This window comes from Babylonia areolata, chromosome 22, assembly GCF_041734735.1.
Source record: "Babylonia areolata isolate BAREFJ2019XMU chromosome 22, ASM4173473v1, whole genome shotgun sequence".
Taxonomy (NCBI): domain Eukaryota; kingdom Metazoa; phylum Mollusca; class Gastropoda; order Neogastropoda; family Buccinidae; genus Babylonia; species Babylonia areolata.
Window position 1 is genome coordinate 1,107,701 of NC_134897.1, and position 18,554 is coordinate 1,126,254.

The 18,554-nt window shown below is 49.3% G+C and overlaps 1 protein-coding gene across 1 annotated transcript; it reads left to right on the forward strand.

The window, feature by feature from the left end:
* Positions 1-967: 967 nt before the first annotated feature.
* LOC143297019 (uncharacterized) lies at positions 968-7,933 on the forward strand. The gene is made up of 2 exons (XM_076609158.1): positions 968-2,845; positions 6,688-7,933. Exons 1-2 carry the CDS (start codon positions 1,346-1,348, stop codon positions 7,429-7,431), a joined length of 2,244 nt encoding a protein of 747 aa, XP_076465273.1. The 5' UTR covers positions 968-1,345; the 3' UTR covers positions 7,432-7,933.
* Positions 7,934-18,554: the final 10,621 nt, after the last annotated feature.

The window sequence follows — 18,554 nt, forward strand, 5'->3', positions numbered from 1 at the left end:
GGGGGGGATACAGGGAGAGAGAGAGGGGGGGGGGAGAGGGAGAGAGGGGGGGAGAGACAGGGAGAGAGAGAGAGAGGGGGGGATACAGGGAGAGAGAGAGAGGGGGGGATACAGGGAGGGAGAGAGAGAGAGAGGGGGGGAGAGAGGGAGAGAAAGGGGGAGACACAGGGAGAGAGAGAGAGGGGGGGGATACAGGGAGAGAGAGAGAGAGGGGGGGGGGAGAGAGGGAGAGAGAGGGGAGAGACAGGGAGAGAGAGAGAGAGGGGGGGATACAGGGAGAGAGAGAGAGGGGGGGGATACAGGGAGAGAGAGAGAGAGGGGGGGGAGAGAGAGGGAGAGAGAGGGGGAGAGACAGGGAGAGAGAGAGAGAGGGGGGGATACAGGGAGAGAGAGAGAGGGGGGGATACAGGGAGAGAGAGAGAGAGGGGGGGAGAGAGGGAGAGAGAGGGGGAGAGACAGCGAGAGAGAGAGAGGGGGGGGAGAGAGGGAGAGAGAGGGGGAGAGACAGGGAGAGAGGGGGAGAGAGAGGGAGAGAGAGAGAGAGAGGGGGAGAGACAGGGAGAGAGAGAGAGAGGGGGGATACAGGGAGAGAGAGAGAGAGAGGGGGAGAGACAGGGAGAGAGAGAGAGAAGGGGGATACAGGGAGAGAGAGAGAGAGAGGGGGAGAGACAGGGAGAGAGAGAGAGAGGGGGGGAGAGACAGGGAGAGAGAGAGAGAGGGGGGATACAGGGAGAGAGAGAGAGAGAGGGGGAGAGACAGGGAGAGAGAGAGAGAGGGGGGGGGAGACAGGGAGAGAGAGAGGGAGGGGAGACAGGGAGAGCGAGGGGGGAGACAGGGAGAGAGAGGGAGGGGGAGACAGGGAGAGAGAGGGGGAGACAGGGAGAGAGAGGGGGGGGGAGACTCAGGGAGAAAGAGAGGGGGGAGACAGCGAGAGAGAGGGGGAGAGACAGCGAGAGAGAGAGGGGGAGACAGGGAGAAACAGAGAAAGAGGGAGACACAGGCAGAGAGAGAGGGGGGGAGAGAGACAGGGAGAAACAGAGAAAGAAGGAGACAGAGAGAGACTAGGAGACAGAGACTTGGAGAGACAGAGACAAAGGGAGAGACAGGCAGACAGGGATGGACAGAGAGAGAGACAGAGACAGGGAGAGACAGAGAAAGACAGAGATAGAAGGAGTCCTGGAGAGAAGCGGACAGACAGGCATAGCCAGAGAGAGACAGGAAAAGAGCGGGAGAGACAGAGAGAGAGGGACAAGAAGAATTAGGGAGAGACAGGTGAAAAGGGAGAGACAGAGACAGAGTGTCTTGGAGAGACAGGAAAAGACGTGGAGAGACAGAGAGGACAGAAATGGCCTCTGATCAGTGCCAGCGTCACCCCGGGGAAAGGCTTCGCTTTGTGTGCCAGGCCTGCACCCTCCCCATCTGCCGGGACTGCAAGATGACCCGCCACGAGGGTCACCCCACCACTGACCTTGACCTGGCCGCCTGTCACCTGCGGGAGAAGCTGAAGGAGGAGAGAGAGGAGGTGGAGCGGAGGCTGAGGGTGGTCCGGCTGCTGGAGGACAAGATGTCGGCGTCCATAGCGTCCTTCCTGACCTCCATGGACAGTGTTCAGGCCACCGTGGACACGAAGGCGGACGCCGTGCAGGAGTGGGCGCAGCGCTACAGACTGCTGACGGAGCGGCGGCTGAAGGGGCTGAGGAAGGACGTCAACAGGGACATGAAGGCGGCGCTGGGCCACCTGACAGACAACGTCCGCTACCTGCAGCAGGTCAGTGACGTCATGGACCGCGCTCTGGAGGAAGGCGCCAGTGACCAGCACGTGGCCCGGGTTTACGCTGACTTCCGGCACGTGCACAAGGCAGGGCAGCCCGAGAACTGGGAGCTGTCGGCGCACGTGGCGGAGCACGCCTGGGAGATGACGGCGCCGTGCTCCCCCCCTGACGTGTGTCAGGCCGCCATCCAAGCCTTCCTGGGCCTGCCGCTCCCCGCCCGGCTGGTCAGCACGGTGCCGCCTGGCTGTTGCTGGTCCTTCTGCACCAGGCTGTGTCCGGCAGACAGCTGCGCCAGGAGAGTGACCCGCCTCCTGCCCATGGCAGACGGCTCGGTCAGCGTGCTGTACAGTGACGGCCGGTCCCCGCCCTGCCTGGCCCACTACGCCCCCGACGGCCAGAAGCGACAGGAGCGGGTGGTGGACGGGGAGGGGGAGGAGTGGGGGGAAGTGGTGATGGTGGAGCTGGTCAACTGTCAGCTGGCTCTCTTCTCGCCGACCTCGCTCACGTGGCAGACGGGCGCCCCCCGACCCCCGCCCTGTCCCGGGGACCCCCCCGCCCCTCCCCCCACCGTCCTCTTCCTCAGGCCCGGGAGCAGCGGGGGCAGCCAGGTGTGTGAGATCAGCTACCCGCTGAGCGGTCAGCGTGGGGAGCCCTCTGTGCTGCTGGACCTGCCCGTCAAGGACGCGGTCCGGGCGGTGAGCAGCTCCTCGGGCCGCCACCTGGCCGTGCTGAGGGCCTGCCAGAAGGTGGAGGTGTTCTCCAGGCAGGGCGGCGGTGCCCTGTGCAGTCTGCACGTGCGGCAGGCCCTGAAGCAGGCCGTGCTCACCGACCTGTGCTTCTGCCGTCTGCAGGACCGCGAGGTGCTGCTGCTGGCAGAGAGCTTCCACAGCGTCATCCTCGTCACAGACCACCTCCACGACTGCCTCCTCACCGCCTTCTTCCCCGCACCCCACCCCCACCCCACGTGTCTCTCCACTGACGTCGCGGGCGGCCTGTGGATGGGGTTTGAGGGGGGAGAGGTGGTGGCGGGTGTCAGAGTCTCTGGGGAGGAGGAGGAGCCGGACTTTGAAGAGGTGGGTGTAGTCACGTGCTGTGGTCATGTCACGTGTTGAGGTTATGTCACGTGCTGTGGTCATGTCACGTGCTGTGGTCATGTGGTCATGTCACGTGCTGTGGCCACGTCACGTGCTGTGGTCATGTCACGTGTTGTGGTCATGTCAGTGCTGTTGTCATGTCACGTGCTTGGTCACGTCACGCGTTTGGGGTCATGTCCTGTGGTCATGTCACGTGTTGTGGTCATGTCAGTGCTGTTTTCATGTCACGTGCTTGGTCACGTCACGTGCTTGGGGTCATGTCCTGTGGTCGTGTCACGTGTTGTGGTCATGTCAGTGCTGTTGTCATGCCACGTGCTTGGTCACGTCACATGCTGTGGTCACGTCACATTGTGTGGTCATGTCACGTGCTTGGGGTCATGTCACGTGCTGTGATGACGTGCTGTGGTGACGTCACGTGCTGCTTTCCCTCTGTCCACTCGTGACAACAGTACACGTGTAGTAGTAGTTGTAGTAGTAGTAGTAGCAGTAGTAGCAGCAGCAGCAGCGGAAACCCCAGCAACAGCAACAGAAGTAGTATGAGCAGCAGCAGCAGCAACAGCAGTAGTAGTACTAGTAGCAGCAGCAGTAGTAGTAGCAATAGCAGTAGTAGTAGTAGGAGGAGCAGCAGCAGCATGCCTACCAGTATTAGTATCAGCAGCAGCAGTAGTAGTAGATGTTGGAGCTGTGTGTCACTGCTGTGAAAAACAGTGCTGTAATGTAGAGAGACCTGTGTGTGACTAAATCAGTGCTGTAATGTAGAGAGACCAGTGTGTGACTAAATCAGTGCTGTAATGTAGAGAGACCTGTGTGTGACTAAAACAGTGCTGTAACGTGTGTGTGACTAAATCAGTGCTGTGATGTAGAGACGTGTGTGACTAAATCAGTGCTGTAATGTAGAGACGTGTGTGACTAAATCAGTGCTGTGATGTAGAGAGACCAGTGTGTGACTAAATCAGTGCTGTACTGTAGAGACGTGTGTGACTAAATCAGTGCTGTAATGTAGAGAGACTTGTGTGTGACTAAATCAGTGCTGTAATGTAGAGAGACCTGTGTGTGACTAAATCAGTGCTGTAATGTAGAGAGACCTGCGTGTGACTAAATCAGTGCTGTGATGTAGAGAGACCAGTGTGTGACTAAATCAGTGCTGTGATGTAGAGAGACCAGTGTGTGACTAAAACAGTGCTGTGATGTAGAGAGACCTGTGTGTGACTAAATCAGTGCTGTGATGTAGAGAGACCAGTGTGTGACTAAAACAGTGCTGTGATGTAGAGAGACCTGTGTGTGACTAAATCAGTGCTGTGATGTAGAGACCTGTGTGTTACTAAATCAGTGCTGTAATGTAGAGACCTGTGTGTGACTAAATCAGTGCTGTAATGTAGAGAGACCTGTGTGTGACTAAATCAGTGCTGTGATGTAGAGAGACAAGTGTGCGACTAAAACAGTGCTGTAATGTAGAGAGACCTGTGTGTGACTAAAACAGTTCTGTGATGTAGAGAGACCAGTGTGTGACTAAATCAGTGCTGTAATGTAGAGAGACCTGTGTGTGACTAAAACAGTTCTGTAATGTAGAGAGACCTGTGTGTGACTAAAACAGTGCTGTAATGTAGAGAGACCTGTGTGTGACTAAAACAGTGCTGTGATGTAGAGAGACCTGTGTGTGACTAAAACAGTGCTGTAATGTAGAGACCTGTGTGTCACTAAAACAGTGCTGTAATGTAGAGAGGCCTGTGTGTGACTAAAACAGTGCTGTAATGTAGAGAGACCTGTGTGTGACTAAAGCAATGCTGTAATGCAGAGACCTGTGTGTGACTAAAACAGTGCTGTAATGTAGAGAGACCTGTGTGTGACTAAATTAGTGCTGTGATGTAGAGACCTGTGTGTCACTAAAACAGTGCTGTAATGTAGAGACCTGTGTGTGACTAAAACAGTGTTGTAATGTAGAGAGACATGTGTGTGACTAAAGCAGTGCTGTAATGTAGAGACCTGTGTGTGACTAAATCAGTGCTGTGATGTAGTGAGACCAGTGTGTGACTAAATCAGTGCTGTGATGTAGAGAGACCTGTGTGTGACTAAAACAGTGCTGTGATGTAGAGACCTGTATATGACTAAAACAGTGCTGTGATGTAGAGAGACCTGTGTGTCACTAAATCAGTGCTGTAATGTAGAGACCTGTGTGTCACTAAATCAGTGCTGTAATGTAGAGAGACCTGCGTGTGACTAAATCAGTGCTGTAATGTAGAGACCTGTGTGTCACTAAATCAGTGCTGTAATGTAGAGAGACCTGTGTGTGACTAAATCAGTGCTGTGATGTAGAGAGACCTGTGTGTGACTAAAACAGTGTTGTAATGTAGAGAGACATGTGTGTGACTAAATCAGTGCTGTAATGTAGAGACCTGTGTGTGACTAAATCAGTGCTGTGATGTAGAGACCTGTGTGTGACTAAATCAGTGCTGTGATGTAGAGAGACCTGTGTGTGACTAAATCAGTGCTGTAATGTAGAGAGACCTGTGTGTGACTAAAACAGTGCTGTGATGTAGAGAGACCTGTGTGTGACTAAAGCAATGCTGTAATGCAGAGACCTGTGTGTGACTAAAACAGTGCTGTGATGTAGAGAGACCTGTGTGTGACTAAAGCAATGCTGTAATGCAGAGACCTGTGTGTGACTAAAACAGTGCTGTGATGTAGAGAGACCAGTGTGTGACTAAATCAGTGCTGTAATGTAGAGAGACCTGTGTGTGACTAAAACAGTGCTGTGATGTAGAGAGACCTGTGTGTGACTAAATCAGTGCTGTAATGTAGAGAGACCTGTGTGTGACTAAAACAGTGCTGTGATGTAGAGACCTGTATATGACTAAAACAGTGCTGTGATGTAGAGACTTGTGTGTTACTAAATCAGTGCTGTAATGTAGAGACCTGTGTGTGACTAAAACAGTGCTGTAATGTAGAGAGACCTGTGTGTGACTAAATCAGTGCTGTAATGTAGAGAGACCTGTGTGTGACTAAAACAGTGCTGTAATGTAGAGACACCTGTGTGTGACTAAATCAGTGCTGTAATGTAGATACCTGCGTGTGACTAAAACAGTGCTGTAATGTAGAGAGACCTGTGTGTCACTAAATCAGTGCTGTAATGTAGATACCTGCGTGTGACTAAAACAGTGCTGTGATGTAGAGACCAGTGTGTGACTAAAATAGTGCTGTAATGTGGAGAGACCTGTGTGTGATTAAATCAGTGCTGTAATGTAGAGTAACCTGTTTGTCACTAAATCAGTGCTGTAATGTAGAGAGACCTGTGTGTCACTAAAACAGTTCTGTAATGTAGAGACGGTGTGTGTGTGTGTGTGTGTGTGTGTGTGTGTGTGTGTGTGTGTGTGTGTGTGTGTCTAAAACAGTGCTGTAATGTAGAGACGGTGTGTGTGTGTGTGTGTGTGTGTGTGTGTGTGTGTGTGTGTGTGTGTCTAAAACAGTGCTGTAATGTAGAGACAGTGTGTGTGTGTGTGTGTGTGTGTGTGTGTGTGTGTGTGTGTGTGTGTGTGTGTGTGTGTCTAAAACAGTGCTGTAATGTAGAGACAGTGTGTGTGTGTGTGTGTGTGTGTGTGTGTGTGTGTGTCTAAAACAGTGCTGTAATGTAGAGACGGTGTGTGTGTGTGTGTGTGTGTGTGTGTGTGTGTGTGTCTAAAACAGTGCTGTAATGTAGAGACAGTGTGTGTGTGTGTGTGTGTGTGTGTGTGTGTGTGTGTGTGTGTGTGTGTGTGTCTGTGTGTGTGTGTCTAAAACAGTGCTGTAATGTAGAGACGGTGTGTGTCTGTGGACCTCACGTGCAGGATGATGAAGGCTACATGGTGCCTGCGGACCTCTATCAAGACATCATGGCGCTGGGCCAGCCCTCCCCCTCCCCCAGCATACACGCAGCAGAGCCCGAACCCCCGGAGCTGCCCCCCAAGCTCTGCGACAGCCCGTCAGGGGGACACGATCCTGTGGAGCTGCCCCCACCACCTCCCCGCCGTCCAGGTACCGGCCCCAGCCCCCGGCTGAGGGCCACTCTGAAGAGACAGCTCCGGACCATGCTGCTGCCGCCAGACATGTCCCCCTTGCCTCCCCCCCAGGAGGACTCCCCACCCGACTCCCCACCGGCCTCGTCACCCCTCCCCAGCCCCCCTCCCTCTGCAGGGGCTCTGTCGTCTGGCGCCCACAGCAGTGAGGGGGTTCCCGGCGATAGGGCGCCTGGGGGGAACAGGCGGCGACCCCCTCCCCCTCCTCCCCCGGTCGTTCAGCGGGTCAGTCCCCGTCACCAGAACAAAGAGGACTGGGTACCAGGCCGGGGGCCCGCCCTTTCCCTCAGCCTGCACAAAGAGAGGCCTTCTGGTCCAAGGGAAGTCCCCATCCCTCCAAAGGTAGACCCCAACCCTCCAGAGGAAGAGCCCTACTCCCCAATGTTACCCCCCAAGCCCATAAAGGAAGAGCCTATACCCCCAAAGGAAGTCCCCAAGAAGGCCCCTAAGCCAACGTGGCCTGTCAAACCCTACACTGCAGCCAACAGGGATGCCAGTGACCAGCAAGATGGCTGATCAAAGGCAGGACTTGAGCCACCTGACACGTCACCTGACACGTGTGGAACTGTCCTTGTGTCCCCACCTTCAGGAAGACACGTGTAGAACTGTCCTTGTGCCATCACCTTCAGGAAAACACGTGTAGAACTGTCCTACTTGTGTCCCCACCTTCAGGAAGACACGTGTAGAACTGTCCTTGTGCCATCACCTTCAGGAAGACACGTGTAGAACTGTCCTCCTTGTGTCCCCACCTTCAGGAAAACACGTGTAGAACTGTCCTTGTGTCCCCACCTTCAGGAAGACACGTGTAGAACTGTCCTTGAGTCATCACCTTCAGGAAGACACGTGTAGAACTGTCCTCCTTGTTTCTCCACCAGCAGCGTAACCCAAAGCACTTTGTCATGCCTTGAGAAAAAAAAATTGATAGGAACAAAATAGAAAGATAATTATGATGATAAATAAGCAAACAAATGTAACACACACACACACACACACACACACACACACACACACACACACATATGCAGAACAGATATGCAAAAACATGTTGTTTCTCAGATGTGAAAACGCAAACTAATACACATAAATGTACACAAGCTCCGACACACACACACACACACACACACACACACACACACACACACACACACACACACACACAATCTCCCAAATTATCCTGCATCCCCCACACCCCCTTGCCCCCCTCCTCCACACAATCATACCTAGGCTACGTATCGCAGCTTCCACGGCACACACACACACACACACACACACACACACACACACACACACACACACACACACACACACACACACACACACACATACAGAGGCTGCCACTGATTGGCCGCAAGAGGGGTGGGACAAGATCTCCGATGGCAGGAACGTGGTGTCTAGCGTGTTGTTCAGTCTATTGTATTTAGAAATGCCCACAGAGACTCTGTTCCGTTTTGAAGAAATTAATGTGTGCAATGTTGGTTTGGAAATGATGCCAATATTCATTTGATTTGCAAAGCATCGTGCTCTACCTTTCATGCTAGACTTACGGCCGCTCCCTCTCTCTACCTTTATTTCTTTGAGGCGATCGATGGTGTGATGGCCTTGTACCTGTTCTTTTTGGTATTCTTTGACTTTTCTGAGGATTTCCGATTATCCTAGGTGTAGGCCGCTCGTTGTTGTTGCGTTACCAGCAAGTCTGTCAGCTTGCTCATTTCTCTTAACACCTGCATGTCCCGGGCAGTATTACCATGTGAGTTTTTTTATCTGAAAGTTGCGCATTGCCTCATGCCACTGTGGGCTTCCCATTCTGCTTTCAGTTTTCTGTATGAGGTTCATTGAGTCTGTTAGAATCATGGCATGTTGGTTTCCGGGCGTATGGACAGATGATAGCCACTGGAGAGCATGTGTCACAGCCTCAACTTCCATCGTTTGGCTGGAGGTTGTGACTTTGTAGGCAGCATTCTCTTCCCTAATTGTTTTTCCATTTTGTTTCTCAGTGAATCCCCAACCGGATTGGTCTTTGGTGACTGAGCCATCTGTGTATATGATGATGTCCTCTTCTTTACTGTTTTCTTCTATGAGTAGCTTCACTTCCGCATCAGTTTTGCCCTCTGGCCATTCCCGACAATGTCTTCCTAGAGTGGGTGAAATGGCTGTGTTGAATAGATGGATGAGGTTTTCGGGGTTTTTCTCCAATTCTTTTGTTTCTTTTAGGTCTTGAAGTCGGCATACTAGCTGGATTGTGTCTTTGCTTGGCCCATCCATGATCTTCCTCGTCCAAAACGGCCGTCTTTTGGTTCCTTGACTGCGTCGTGGAGTGGGTTTTGAGGGGTTTCTAATGCTCTGAGGTAGGTCTTAACCTGTTCTAACTTGTTTCTGGCTTGCACTGAAGGAAGGTCAAACAGGTATCGCATGGTTTCTGTGGGCGTGTCTTTTGTTGTTCCAAGGATCAGCCTCATAGCTTCATTTTGAACTCTCTAATTTTTAGGAGGCTGCTTTGAGACCAGTCCAGCTCAGTAGTCGATCACACTGAGAACGAGTGATTGATACAGCAGGAAGAGGTGGCGTTGTTCGATACCTTTGGTTGCCATTGCCTTTAAGACTGAAAGACCCTTTTTGCATTTGAGAATAGTATTTTCCGTATGTTTTCTGAAGGTCAGCATCCTGTCGAACTGTATTCCTAGGTAGCGTAGGCATCTGGTTGTCTCGATCTGAATTCCACCGAATGACACAGGTGGTGGTGATTTACTCGAGGTTTTGTTGTTGAGGGTGCACAGCAACGTTCGGGCTGCTGCTGTTCATCTTGTCAGTGTCAAACTTACTCCATACCTTCGTAGCAGCTCCATGAGGTGCGCAAACTGGACATTATTGTAGGCATCTTCAAGGTCGATTGCTACTGCCAGTGTTTCTTCTTTTCTTTGAAATCCTTCATATACCTCATATGCGAAAGTAGCCGCATTTTCCTATGTAGACCTACCCGTTCTGTAACCACCTTGATTTGAAGGGAGAATGTGTCTCTGTTCAAGATCCCTTGCAAGGTTCCTGGCTATTATGCATTCCATGAGCTTTTCAGCAATGTTTTACATGTTTAGGATTCGGTAGTCGCTTACCTGACGATGGTCCTTTCCTGGTTTGGGTATGGGTTTTAAGAAGCTGTGTGTCCAGTCCTCCGGCACATGTCCATTGTGGAAACTGTTTTGATACAGACTGAAAAGTTTGCTTCTGTCTCCTTCCGATAGTTCCTTGTCTGCTCATTCCAATCACAGTCAGTGCACCATTTTTTATTCCTATTTCAGTCCCATGTATGTGTCGCGTCTGTGATCAATAATTGAGTGTTCAAGAGTTTGACATACACTTTGCAAAATGCTCTGCCAGAATTGTCAATATAAGTATTTTCAAAATCAACATTTTTTTTTTTAAAGAAATTATCTCCCCCCTTTCAACACATCACATGTATGCATCGCGAATCAGGCAGTTTCTGACTTGGTAAAAGCATGGAAACTGGCAATGTCGTGTAGGACTCTTTTTCGGGCAGAAAAAAAGTTACACCTGTTTTACTTGAACAAAATGCACACACTGTGATAAATGTACCAGTTATCTCTGGTCTGAAGATCCTCCATGCCCCAACAGACGTCACAATTAAAATCTTGAAATCATAACAATGTGCACGTGTGTGTTATGGTGGTGGTGGTAGTGGGGTCTTTGGGTGTGTTTTTATGGGGACGTTAGGGGTGGGGAGTATACGTGTGTGTGTGTGTGTGTGTGTGTGTGTGTGTGTGTGTGTGTGTGTGTGTGTGTGTGTGTGTGTGTTCGTGTGCAGTGCAGTGCGCGCGTGTGTGTGTGTGTGTATCTAAGTGTGTGTGTGTGTGTGTGTGTGTGTGTGTGTGTGTGTGTGCACGAGACAGGGCACACTGCTGTACAAAAGGAGCTATTGAAGGCAGCACCACCTGTCACATTAAACTGGAGATACAAGGCAACGTGATCAGACAAAGAAAGACCATAAGGACACTGTGACATCAACTCCAGTCTGCAAGGCAATGTGATCAGACAAAGAAAGACCATAAGGACACTGTGACATCAACTCCAGTCTGCAAGGCAATGTGATCAGACAAAGACAGACCATGACGACACTGTGACATCAACTCCGGTCTGCAAGGCAATGTGATCAGACAAAGAAAGACCTTAAGGACAGTGTGACATCAACTCCGGTCTTCAAGGCAACGTGATCAGACAAAGAAAGACCATAAGGACACTGTGACATCAACTCCAGTCTGCAAGGCAATGTGATCAGACAAAGAAAGACCATGACGACACTGTGACATCAACTCCAGTCTGAAAGGCAATGTGATCAGACAAAGAAAGACCTTAAGGTCTCTGTGACATCAACTCCAGTCTGAAAGGCAATGTGATCAGACAAAGAAAGACCTTCAGGACACTGTGACATCAACTCCAGTCTGCAAGGCAATGTGATCAGACAAAGAAAGACCTTAAGGACAGTGTGACATCAACTCCGGTCTTCAAGGCAATGTGATCAGACAAAGAAAGACCTTAAGGACACTGTGACATCAACTCCAGTCTGCAAGGCAATGTGATCAGACAAAGAAAGACCTTAAGGTCTCTGTGACATCAACTCCAGTCTGCAAGGCAATGTGATCAGACAAAGAAAGACCATGACGACACTGTGACATCAACTCCGGTCTTCAAGGCAATGTGATCAGACAAAGAAAGACCTTCAGGACACTGTGACATCAACTCCAGTCTGAAAGGCAATGTGATCAGACAAAGAAAGACCTTCAGGACACTGTGACATCAACTCCAGTCTGCAAGGCAACGTGATCAGACAAAGAAAGACCATGACGACACTGTGACATCAACTCCAGTCTGCAAGGCAACGTGATCAGACAAAGAAAGACCACAAGGACACTGTGACATCAACTCCAGTCTGCAAGGCAATGTGATCAGACAAAGACAGACCATGACGACACTGTGACATCAACTCCAGTCTGCAAGGCAATGTGATCAGACAAAGAAAGACCTTAAGGACAGTGTGACATCAACTCCGGTCTTCAAGGCAATGTGATCAGACAAAGAAAGACCTTAAGGACAGTGTGACATCAACTCCGGTCTTCAAGGCAATGTGATCAGACAAAGAAAGACCTTAAGGACACTGTGGCATCAACTCCGGTCTGCAAGGCAGACAGCCATCGACGTTGGTATTTCGTTTTGGTATATCCCCTGTGTGTGCTACAACACCTTTTTACCGTCATCATCATCACCATCATCATCATCATCATCGGGAAGGTGGCAGAACGGTTAAAACGATTATCTGCCGATACAGTGTCCGTGAGGGTGTGGGTTCGAATCCTGCTCTTGCATTTTCTCCCTAGCTTGACTGGATCATCAAACTGTGCGTGCAGTCGTTCGGATGAGACGATAAACCGACGTCCCGTGTACTGCACACACACTTGCTCCACTGAAAAGGACCCAATGGCAACAAAATCGTTGTCCTCTGGCAAAATTATACAGAAGTAATCCAATGTGATAGGTACATAAATGCATATGAAATATATTTAACAAATAGTAAAGAGTGGTAACTCTCTCCATCACACAAGGTACACAACTTTGTCAGTGATGCTGACGCTATCGATTCAGCTAGCACACAGGTAAATAAAAGGTACATTGGAACAAACCCAGACACTTCCTTAACTGAAAAAGGAAGCGCCGAGCCTGTCCTTATACCGATCATTTGACATGTGCACACAGCAGCAAAGACAGAAGAAATGCACAAACACAAATTAGCTTTTATTCAAGACTGGCATAGCCTCTTTAATCCTGAACAAGCCACAAAGAACACATGGACAATACAGAACAAACACATGGTTGCCTCAGTGGTTTTTCAACTGGAAATTAAATTTTTTATGCATATGAAAATATGGAGACAATTGGAGTGATGGCCCAGAGGTAACGCGTCCGCCTAGGAAGCGAGAGAATTTGAGCGCGTTGGTTCGAATCACGGCTCAGCCGCCGATATTTTCTCCCCATTCACTAGACCTTGAGTGGTGGTCTGGACGCTAGTCATTCGGATGAGACGATAAACCGAGGTCCCGTGTGCAGCATGCACTTTGCACACGTAAATGAACCCACGGCAGCAAAAAGGTTGTTCCTGGCAAAATTCTGCAGAAAAATCCACTGTCCGCACTGGATGAATATTGTTGGTGTCACCACTCTGTGAGTAATGTTGGTGCACTCTGGTCAACTGTCAGCACTCTGTGAGTAATGTTGGTGCACTCTGGTCAACTGTCAGCACTCTGTGAGTAATGTTGGTGCACTCTGGTCAACTGTCAGCATTCTGTGAGTATTGTTGGTGCACTCTGGTCAACTGTCAGCATTCTGTGAGTATTGTTGGTGCACTCTGGTCAACTGTCACCACTCTATGAGTGATGTTGGTGCACTCTGGTCAACTGTCACCACTCTATGAGTGATGTTGGTGCACTCTGGTCAACTGTCACCACTCTATGAGTGATGTTGGTGCACTCTGGTCAACTGTCACCACTCTATGAGTGATGTTGGTGCACTCTGGTCAACTGTCACCACTCTAAGAGTAATGTTGGTGCACTCTGGTCAACTGTCAGCACTGGATGAAAACTGTTGGTGCACTCTGGTCAACTGTCAGCATTCTGTGAGTAATGTTGGTGCACTCTGGTCAACTGTCACCACTCTGTGAGTAATGTTGATGCACTCTGGTCAACTGTAACCACTCTAATGAGTAATGTTGGTGCACTCTGGTCAACTGTCAGCACTCTAACGAGTAATGTTGGTGCACTCTGGTCAACTGTAACCACTCTATAAGTAATGTTGGTGCACTCTGGTCAACTGTCACCACTCTGTGAGTGATGTTGGTGCACTCTGGTCAACTGTCACCACTCTGTGAGTAATGTTGGTGCACTCTGGTCAACTGTCAGCACTCTGTGAGTAATGTTGGTGCACTCTGGTCAACTGTCACCACTCTAAGAGTAATGTTGGTGCACTCTGGTCAACTGTCACCACTCTATGAGTAATGTTGGTGCACTCTGGTCAACTGTCAGCACTCTGTGAGTAATGTTGGTGCACTCTGGTCAACTGTCACCACTCTATGAGTAATGTTGGTGCACTCTGGTCAACTGTCACCACTCTATGAGTGATGTTGGTGCACTCTGGTCAACTGTCACCACTCTAAGAGTAATGTTGGTGCACTCTGGTCAACTGTCACCACTCTGTGAGTAATGTTGGTGCACTCTGGTCAACTGTCAGCACTCTGTGAGTAATGTTGGTGCACTCTGGTCAACTGTCACCACTCTATGAGTAATGTTGGTGCACTCTGGTCAACTGTCACCACTCTAAGAGTAATGTTGGTGCACTCTGGTCAACTGTCACCACTCTGTGAGTAATGTTGATGCACTCTGGTCAACTGTAACCACTCTAATGAGTAATGTTGGTGCACTCTGGTCAACTGTCAGCACTCTAACGAGCAATGTTGGTGCACTCTGGTCAACTGTGACCACTCTATAAGTAATGTTGGTGCACTCTGGTCAAGTGTCACCACTCTGTGAGTAATGTTGGTGCACTCTGGTCAACTGTCAGCACTCTGTGAGTAATGTTGATGCACTCTGGTCAACTGTCAGCACTCTGAGTGATGTTGGTGCACTCTGGTCAACTGTGACCACTCTGTGAGTAATGTTGGTGCACTCTGGTCAAGTGTCACCACTCTGTGAGTAATGTTGGTGCACTCTGGTCAACTGTCAGCACTCTGTGAGTAATGTTGATGCACTCTGGTCAACTGTCAGCACTCTGAGTGATGTTGGTGCACTCTGGTCAAGTGTCAGCACTCTGTGAGTAATGTTGGTGCACTCTGGTCAACTGTGACCACTCTGTGAGTAATGTTGGTGCACTCTGGTCAAGTGTCACCACTCTGTGAGTAATGTTGGTGCACTCTGGTCAACTGTCACCACTCTGTGAGTAATGTTGGTGCACTCTGGTCAACTGTCAGCACTCTGTGAGTAATGTTGGTGCACTCTGGTCAACTGTCAGCACTCTGAGTGATGTTGGTGCACTCTGGTCAACTGTCAGCACTCTGAGTGATGTTGGTGCACTCTGGTCAAGTGTCAGCACTCTGTGAGTAATGTTGATGCACTCTGGTCAACTGTCAGCACTCTGAGTGATGTTGGTGCACTCTGGTCAAGTGTCAGCACTCTGTGAGTAATGTTGGTGCACTCTGGTCTACTGTCACCACTCTGTGAGTGATGTTGGTGCACTCTGGTCAACTGTCAGCATTCTGTGAGTAATGTTGGTGCACTCTGGTCAACTGTCAGCACTCTGAGTGATGTTGATGCACTCTGGTCAACTGTCAGCACTCTGAGTGATGTTGGTGCACTCTGGTCAACTGTCACCACTCTATGAGTGATGTTGGTGCACTCTGGTCAACTGTCAGCATTCTGTGAGTAATGTTGGTGCACTCTGGTCAACTGTCACCACTCTATGAGTGATGTTGGTGCACTCTGGTCAACTGTCAGCATTCTGTGAGTAATGTTGGTGCACTCTGGTCAACTGTCAGCACTCTGTGAGTAATGTTGGTGCACTCTGGTCAACTGTCAGCACTCTGAGTGATGTTGGTGCACTCTGGTCAACTGTCAGCACTCTGTGAGTAATGTTGGTGCACTCTGGTCAACTGTCACCACTCTGTGAGTAATGTTGGTGCACTCTGGTCTACTGTCACCACTCTGTGAGTAATGTTGGTGCACTCTGGTCAACTGTCAGCATTCTGTGTGTAATGTTGGTGCACTCTGGTCAACTGTCACCACTCTGTGAGTAATGTTGGTGCACTCTGGTCAACTGTCACCACTCTATGAGTAATGTTGGTGCACTCTGGTCAGCTGTCACCACTCTATGAGTGATGTTGGTGCACTCTGGTCAGCTGTCACCACTCTGTGAGTGATGTTGGTGCACTCTGGTCAACTGTAAGCACTCTGTGAGTAATGTTGGTGCACTCTGGTCAACTGTAACCACTCTAACGAGTAATGTTGGTGCACTCTGGTCAACTGTAACCACTCTATAAGTAATGTTGGTGCACTCTGTTCAACTGTCACCACTCTGTGAGTAATGTTGGTGCACTCTGGTCAGCTGGTTGTGTTGAAGTGAGCGACTGACCACCAGCCCAAAGCTAAGCACAGTGTCTGTGAACTGCGCAGAGGAATGATCTGTGTGACAGAGCGAGTTTCGAATGCCTGTGGCCAGAGGAAGAACGAAATTTTTGTTTGTACATTTCGAGTACCTGTATGAATGTGAAAATATTTTGCACGTGGTAAGTGTGGGTGAATCGTGAGCTGTGCATGTTCATGTTTGTGTGTGTGCGTATATGTATGTGCTGTAGTGTCAGTCTGAATGCATCAGAGCTCGGGTGATGTGGTCTGTGTGCCTTGAATGTTCCGAACATCAGGTGGGAAAATTTATTTTATTGTTTATTCGAAATATAACTAATGATTGAATAGTTTGTGAATATAGTAGTTTTTGCTGTTAGTTTTGAAATGTTTGCTTTTTGATAAATCAATACTTTTTTTTGTGTATTTGTGTAATTTATAAGACGTGACTCATGAATGAATATTGTATTAATTGGAAAATTGTATGAATGCATGAGTGGTGTGAAAGAATAACAAATATAATAAAATAAAATAAGGGAACATTGAGAATTAGCTAGAAGGAATAATTCAAATGGAGTGTGCCGAGAGCTAAGAACTGGAAAAAAGTGTTGTCAGGGCTCCATGTGACTGGCCACGGAGTGGAGGGACCTTGAACTGGGATGTTCACTGAGGAGGTGCCCGAGTTTTCCCACGAGTGAGTGGGGTGGACACTACTGTGAGTAGGCTGCTGTCCAGCCTAGGACTACTGAGGCGATCCTGGGACTGGATCATCAGGTTTTTTCAAAGAAATTTGACTTGTGATAGTCAAGACAATTGTTCCTGTGTTAAGATTTTTTTTTTTTCAGGATGAAGAGAGCGTGAATGAAAGATTTTTTTTTCTTGGTTTTAATCATTATAATTGGCTCAGGGAAAAATTCCTTGTGTCTGTTTTTTTGTTTGTTTACTGAGAGAGTGAGAGACTGAAGACTGAACTCGCGAAAAAATATTTCTTCCATTAGCCTATCTTGTCTGTCTCCTCACCCCCTCTTAGTAACAATCTGTGACAGAAAGGTGTACGTGGTCCGATTCAGTGAACCAGGAAAATCCTGAAACGTGTATCATCCTACACGCTTTCAGTGGTAAACCAAGCCAGGAAAAACGTACTTGTAAGACTGATATAATGAAGTGTTGTTTGTATGTCGGTTTACATAACGCCTATTATTTGGTGTTTTGTTGCTTTTATTTTGACTTTGCCATCATATTTTCATATTAATTTTTGTTCAATATACTGTGCGTGCTTGTGTGTTGGAGATGGCGGCATACGTGTGTGTGTGTGTGTGTGTGTGTGTGTGTGTGTGTGTGTGTGTGTGTGTGTGTGTGTGTGTGTGTGTGCCCTGAGTCAGTGTGTGTGTGTGTGCGTGTGTGTGTGTGTGTGTGAGCGCGCGCCGTTTGTGCCAGTGTCAGTGTCGATGTGTGCGTCAGTGTGTGTGTGTGTGTGTGTGTGTGCGCGCGCGCGCGTCAGTGTGTGTGTGTGTGTGTGTGTGTGTGTGTGCCACGGTGTGTGTGTGCCACGGTGTGTGTGTGCCACGGTGTGTGTGTGTGTGTGTGCCACGGTGTGTGTGTGTGTGTGTGTGTGTGTGTGTGTGTGTGTGTGTGCCTGCCGTGTGTGTGTGTGTGCGTGTGTGTGTGTGTGTGTGTGGAGTCAGTTGTGACCGACTGTGTGTGTGTGTCGGTGTGTGTGTGTGTGTGTGTGTGTGTGTGCCAGTCAGTGTGTCAGTGTGTGTGTGTGTGTGTGTGTGAGCGCGCGCGCCGTTTGTGCCAGTGTCAGTGTCAATGTGTGTGTGTGTGTGTGTGTGTGTGTTTACCTGTGTGTTTGCCTGTGTGTGTGTGTATGTGTGTGTGTGTGTCAGTGAGTGTGTCGAGTCAGTTGTGACCGACGGTGTGTGTGTGTGCGTGTGTGTTAGTGTGTGTGTGTGTTTGCCTCTGTGTGTCAGTGTGTGTGTGTGTGTCAATGTGTGTGTGTGTGTGTGTGTGTGTGTGTGTGTGTGTGTGTGCCTGCCGTGTGTGTGCCAGTGTGTGTGTGTGTGTGTGTGTGTGTGTGTGTGTGTGTGTGTGTGTGTGTGTGTGTGTGTGTCAGTGTGTGTGTGTGTGTGTGTGTCAGTGTGTGTGTGTGTGTGTGTGTGTGTGTGTGTGCAACACTGTCAATGAGAAATCAAGATCACGATCCCCGCAGCAAGAAGAGCCAACACAGACAACGCTCCTTCCTATGTGTAATCCTGGAGTTCTTTCATGATTCAGTGTTCATGTGCGGATCCTCATCTTGAGATCTTTCCATACCTTTTGACGACCACAGGACCACTGATCATAACTTTTTGATTTATTTTATTATTATTATTCCCCCCCACCCACCCCCCCACCCGATAGATCTATTTTTAGATAAACACGGCAGGACTTTGCAAGGGACGTAACTTCGGTCATGTGATCATCAAA

What these genes read in the sequence shown, in the direction of transcription:
- LOC143297019 (XM_076609158.1), top strand. Translation starts at nt 1,346, where the DNA reads ATGGCCTCTGATCAGTGCCAGCGTCACCCCGGGGAAAGGCTTCGCTTT. An exon ending in AGGAGCCGGACTTTGAAGAG is followed by an intron (nt 2,846 to 6,687) that starts GTGGGTGTAGTC and finishes CCTCACGTGCAG; the next exon opens with GATGATGAAGGCTACATGGT.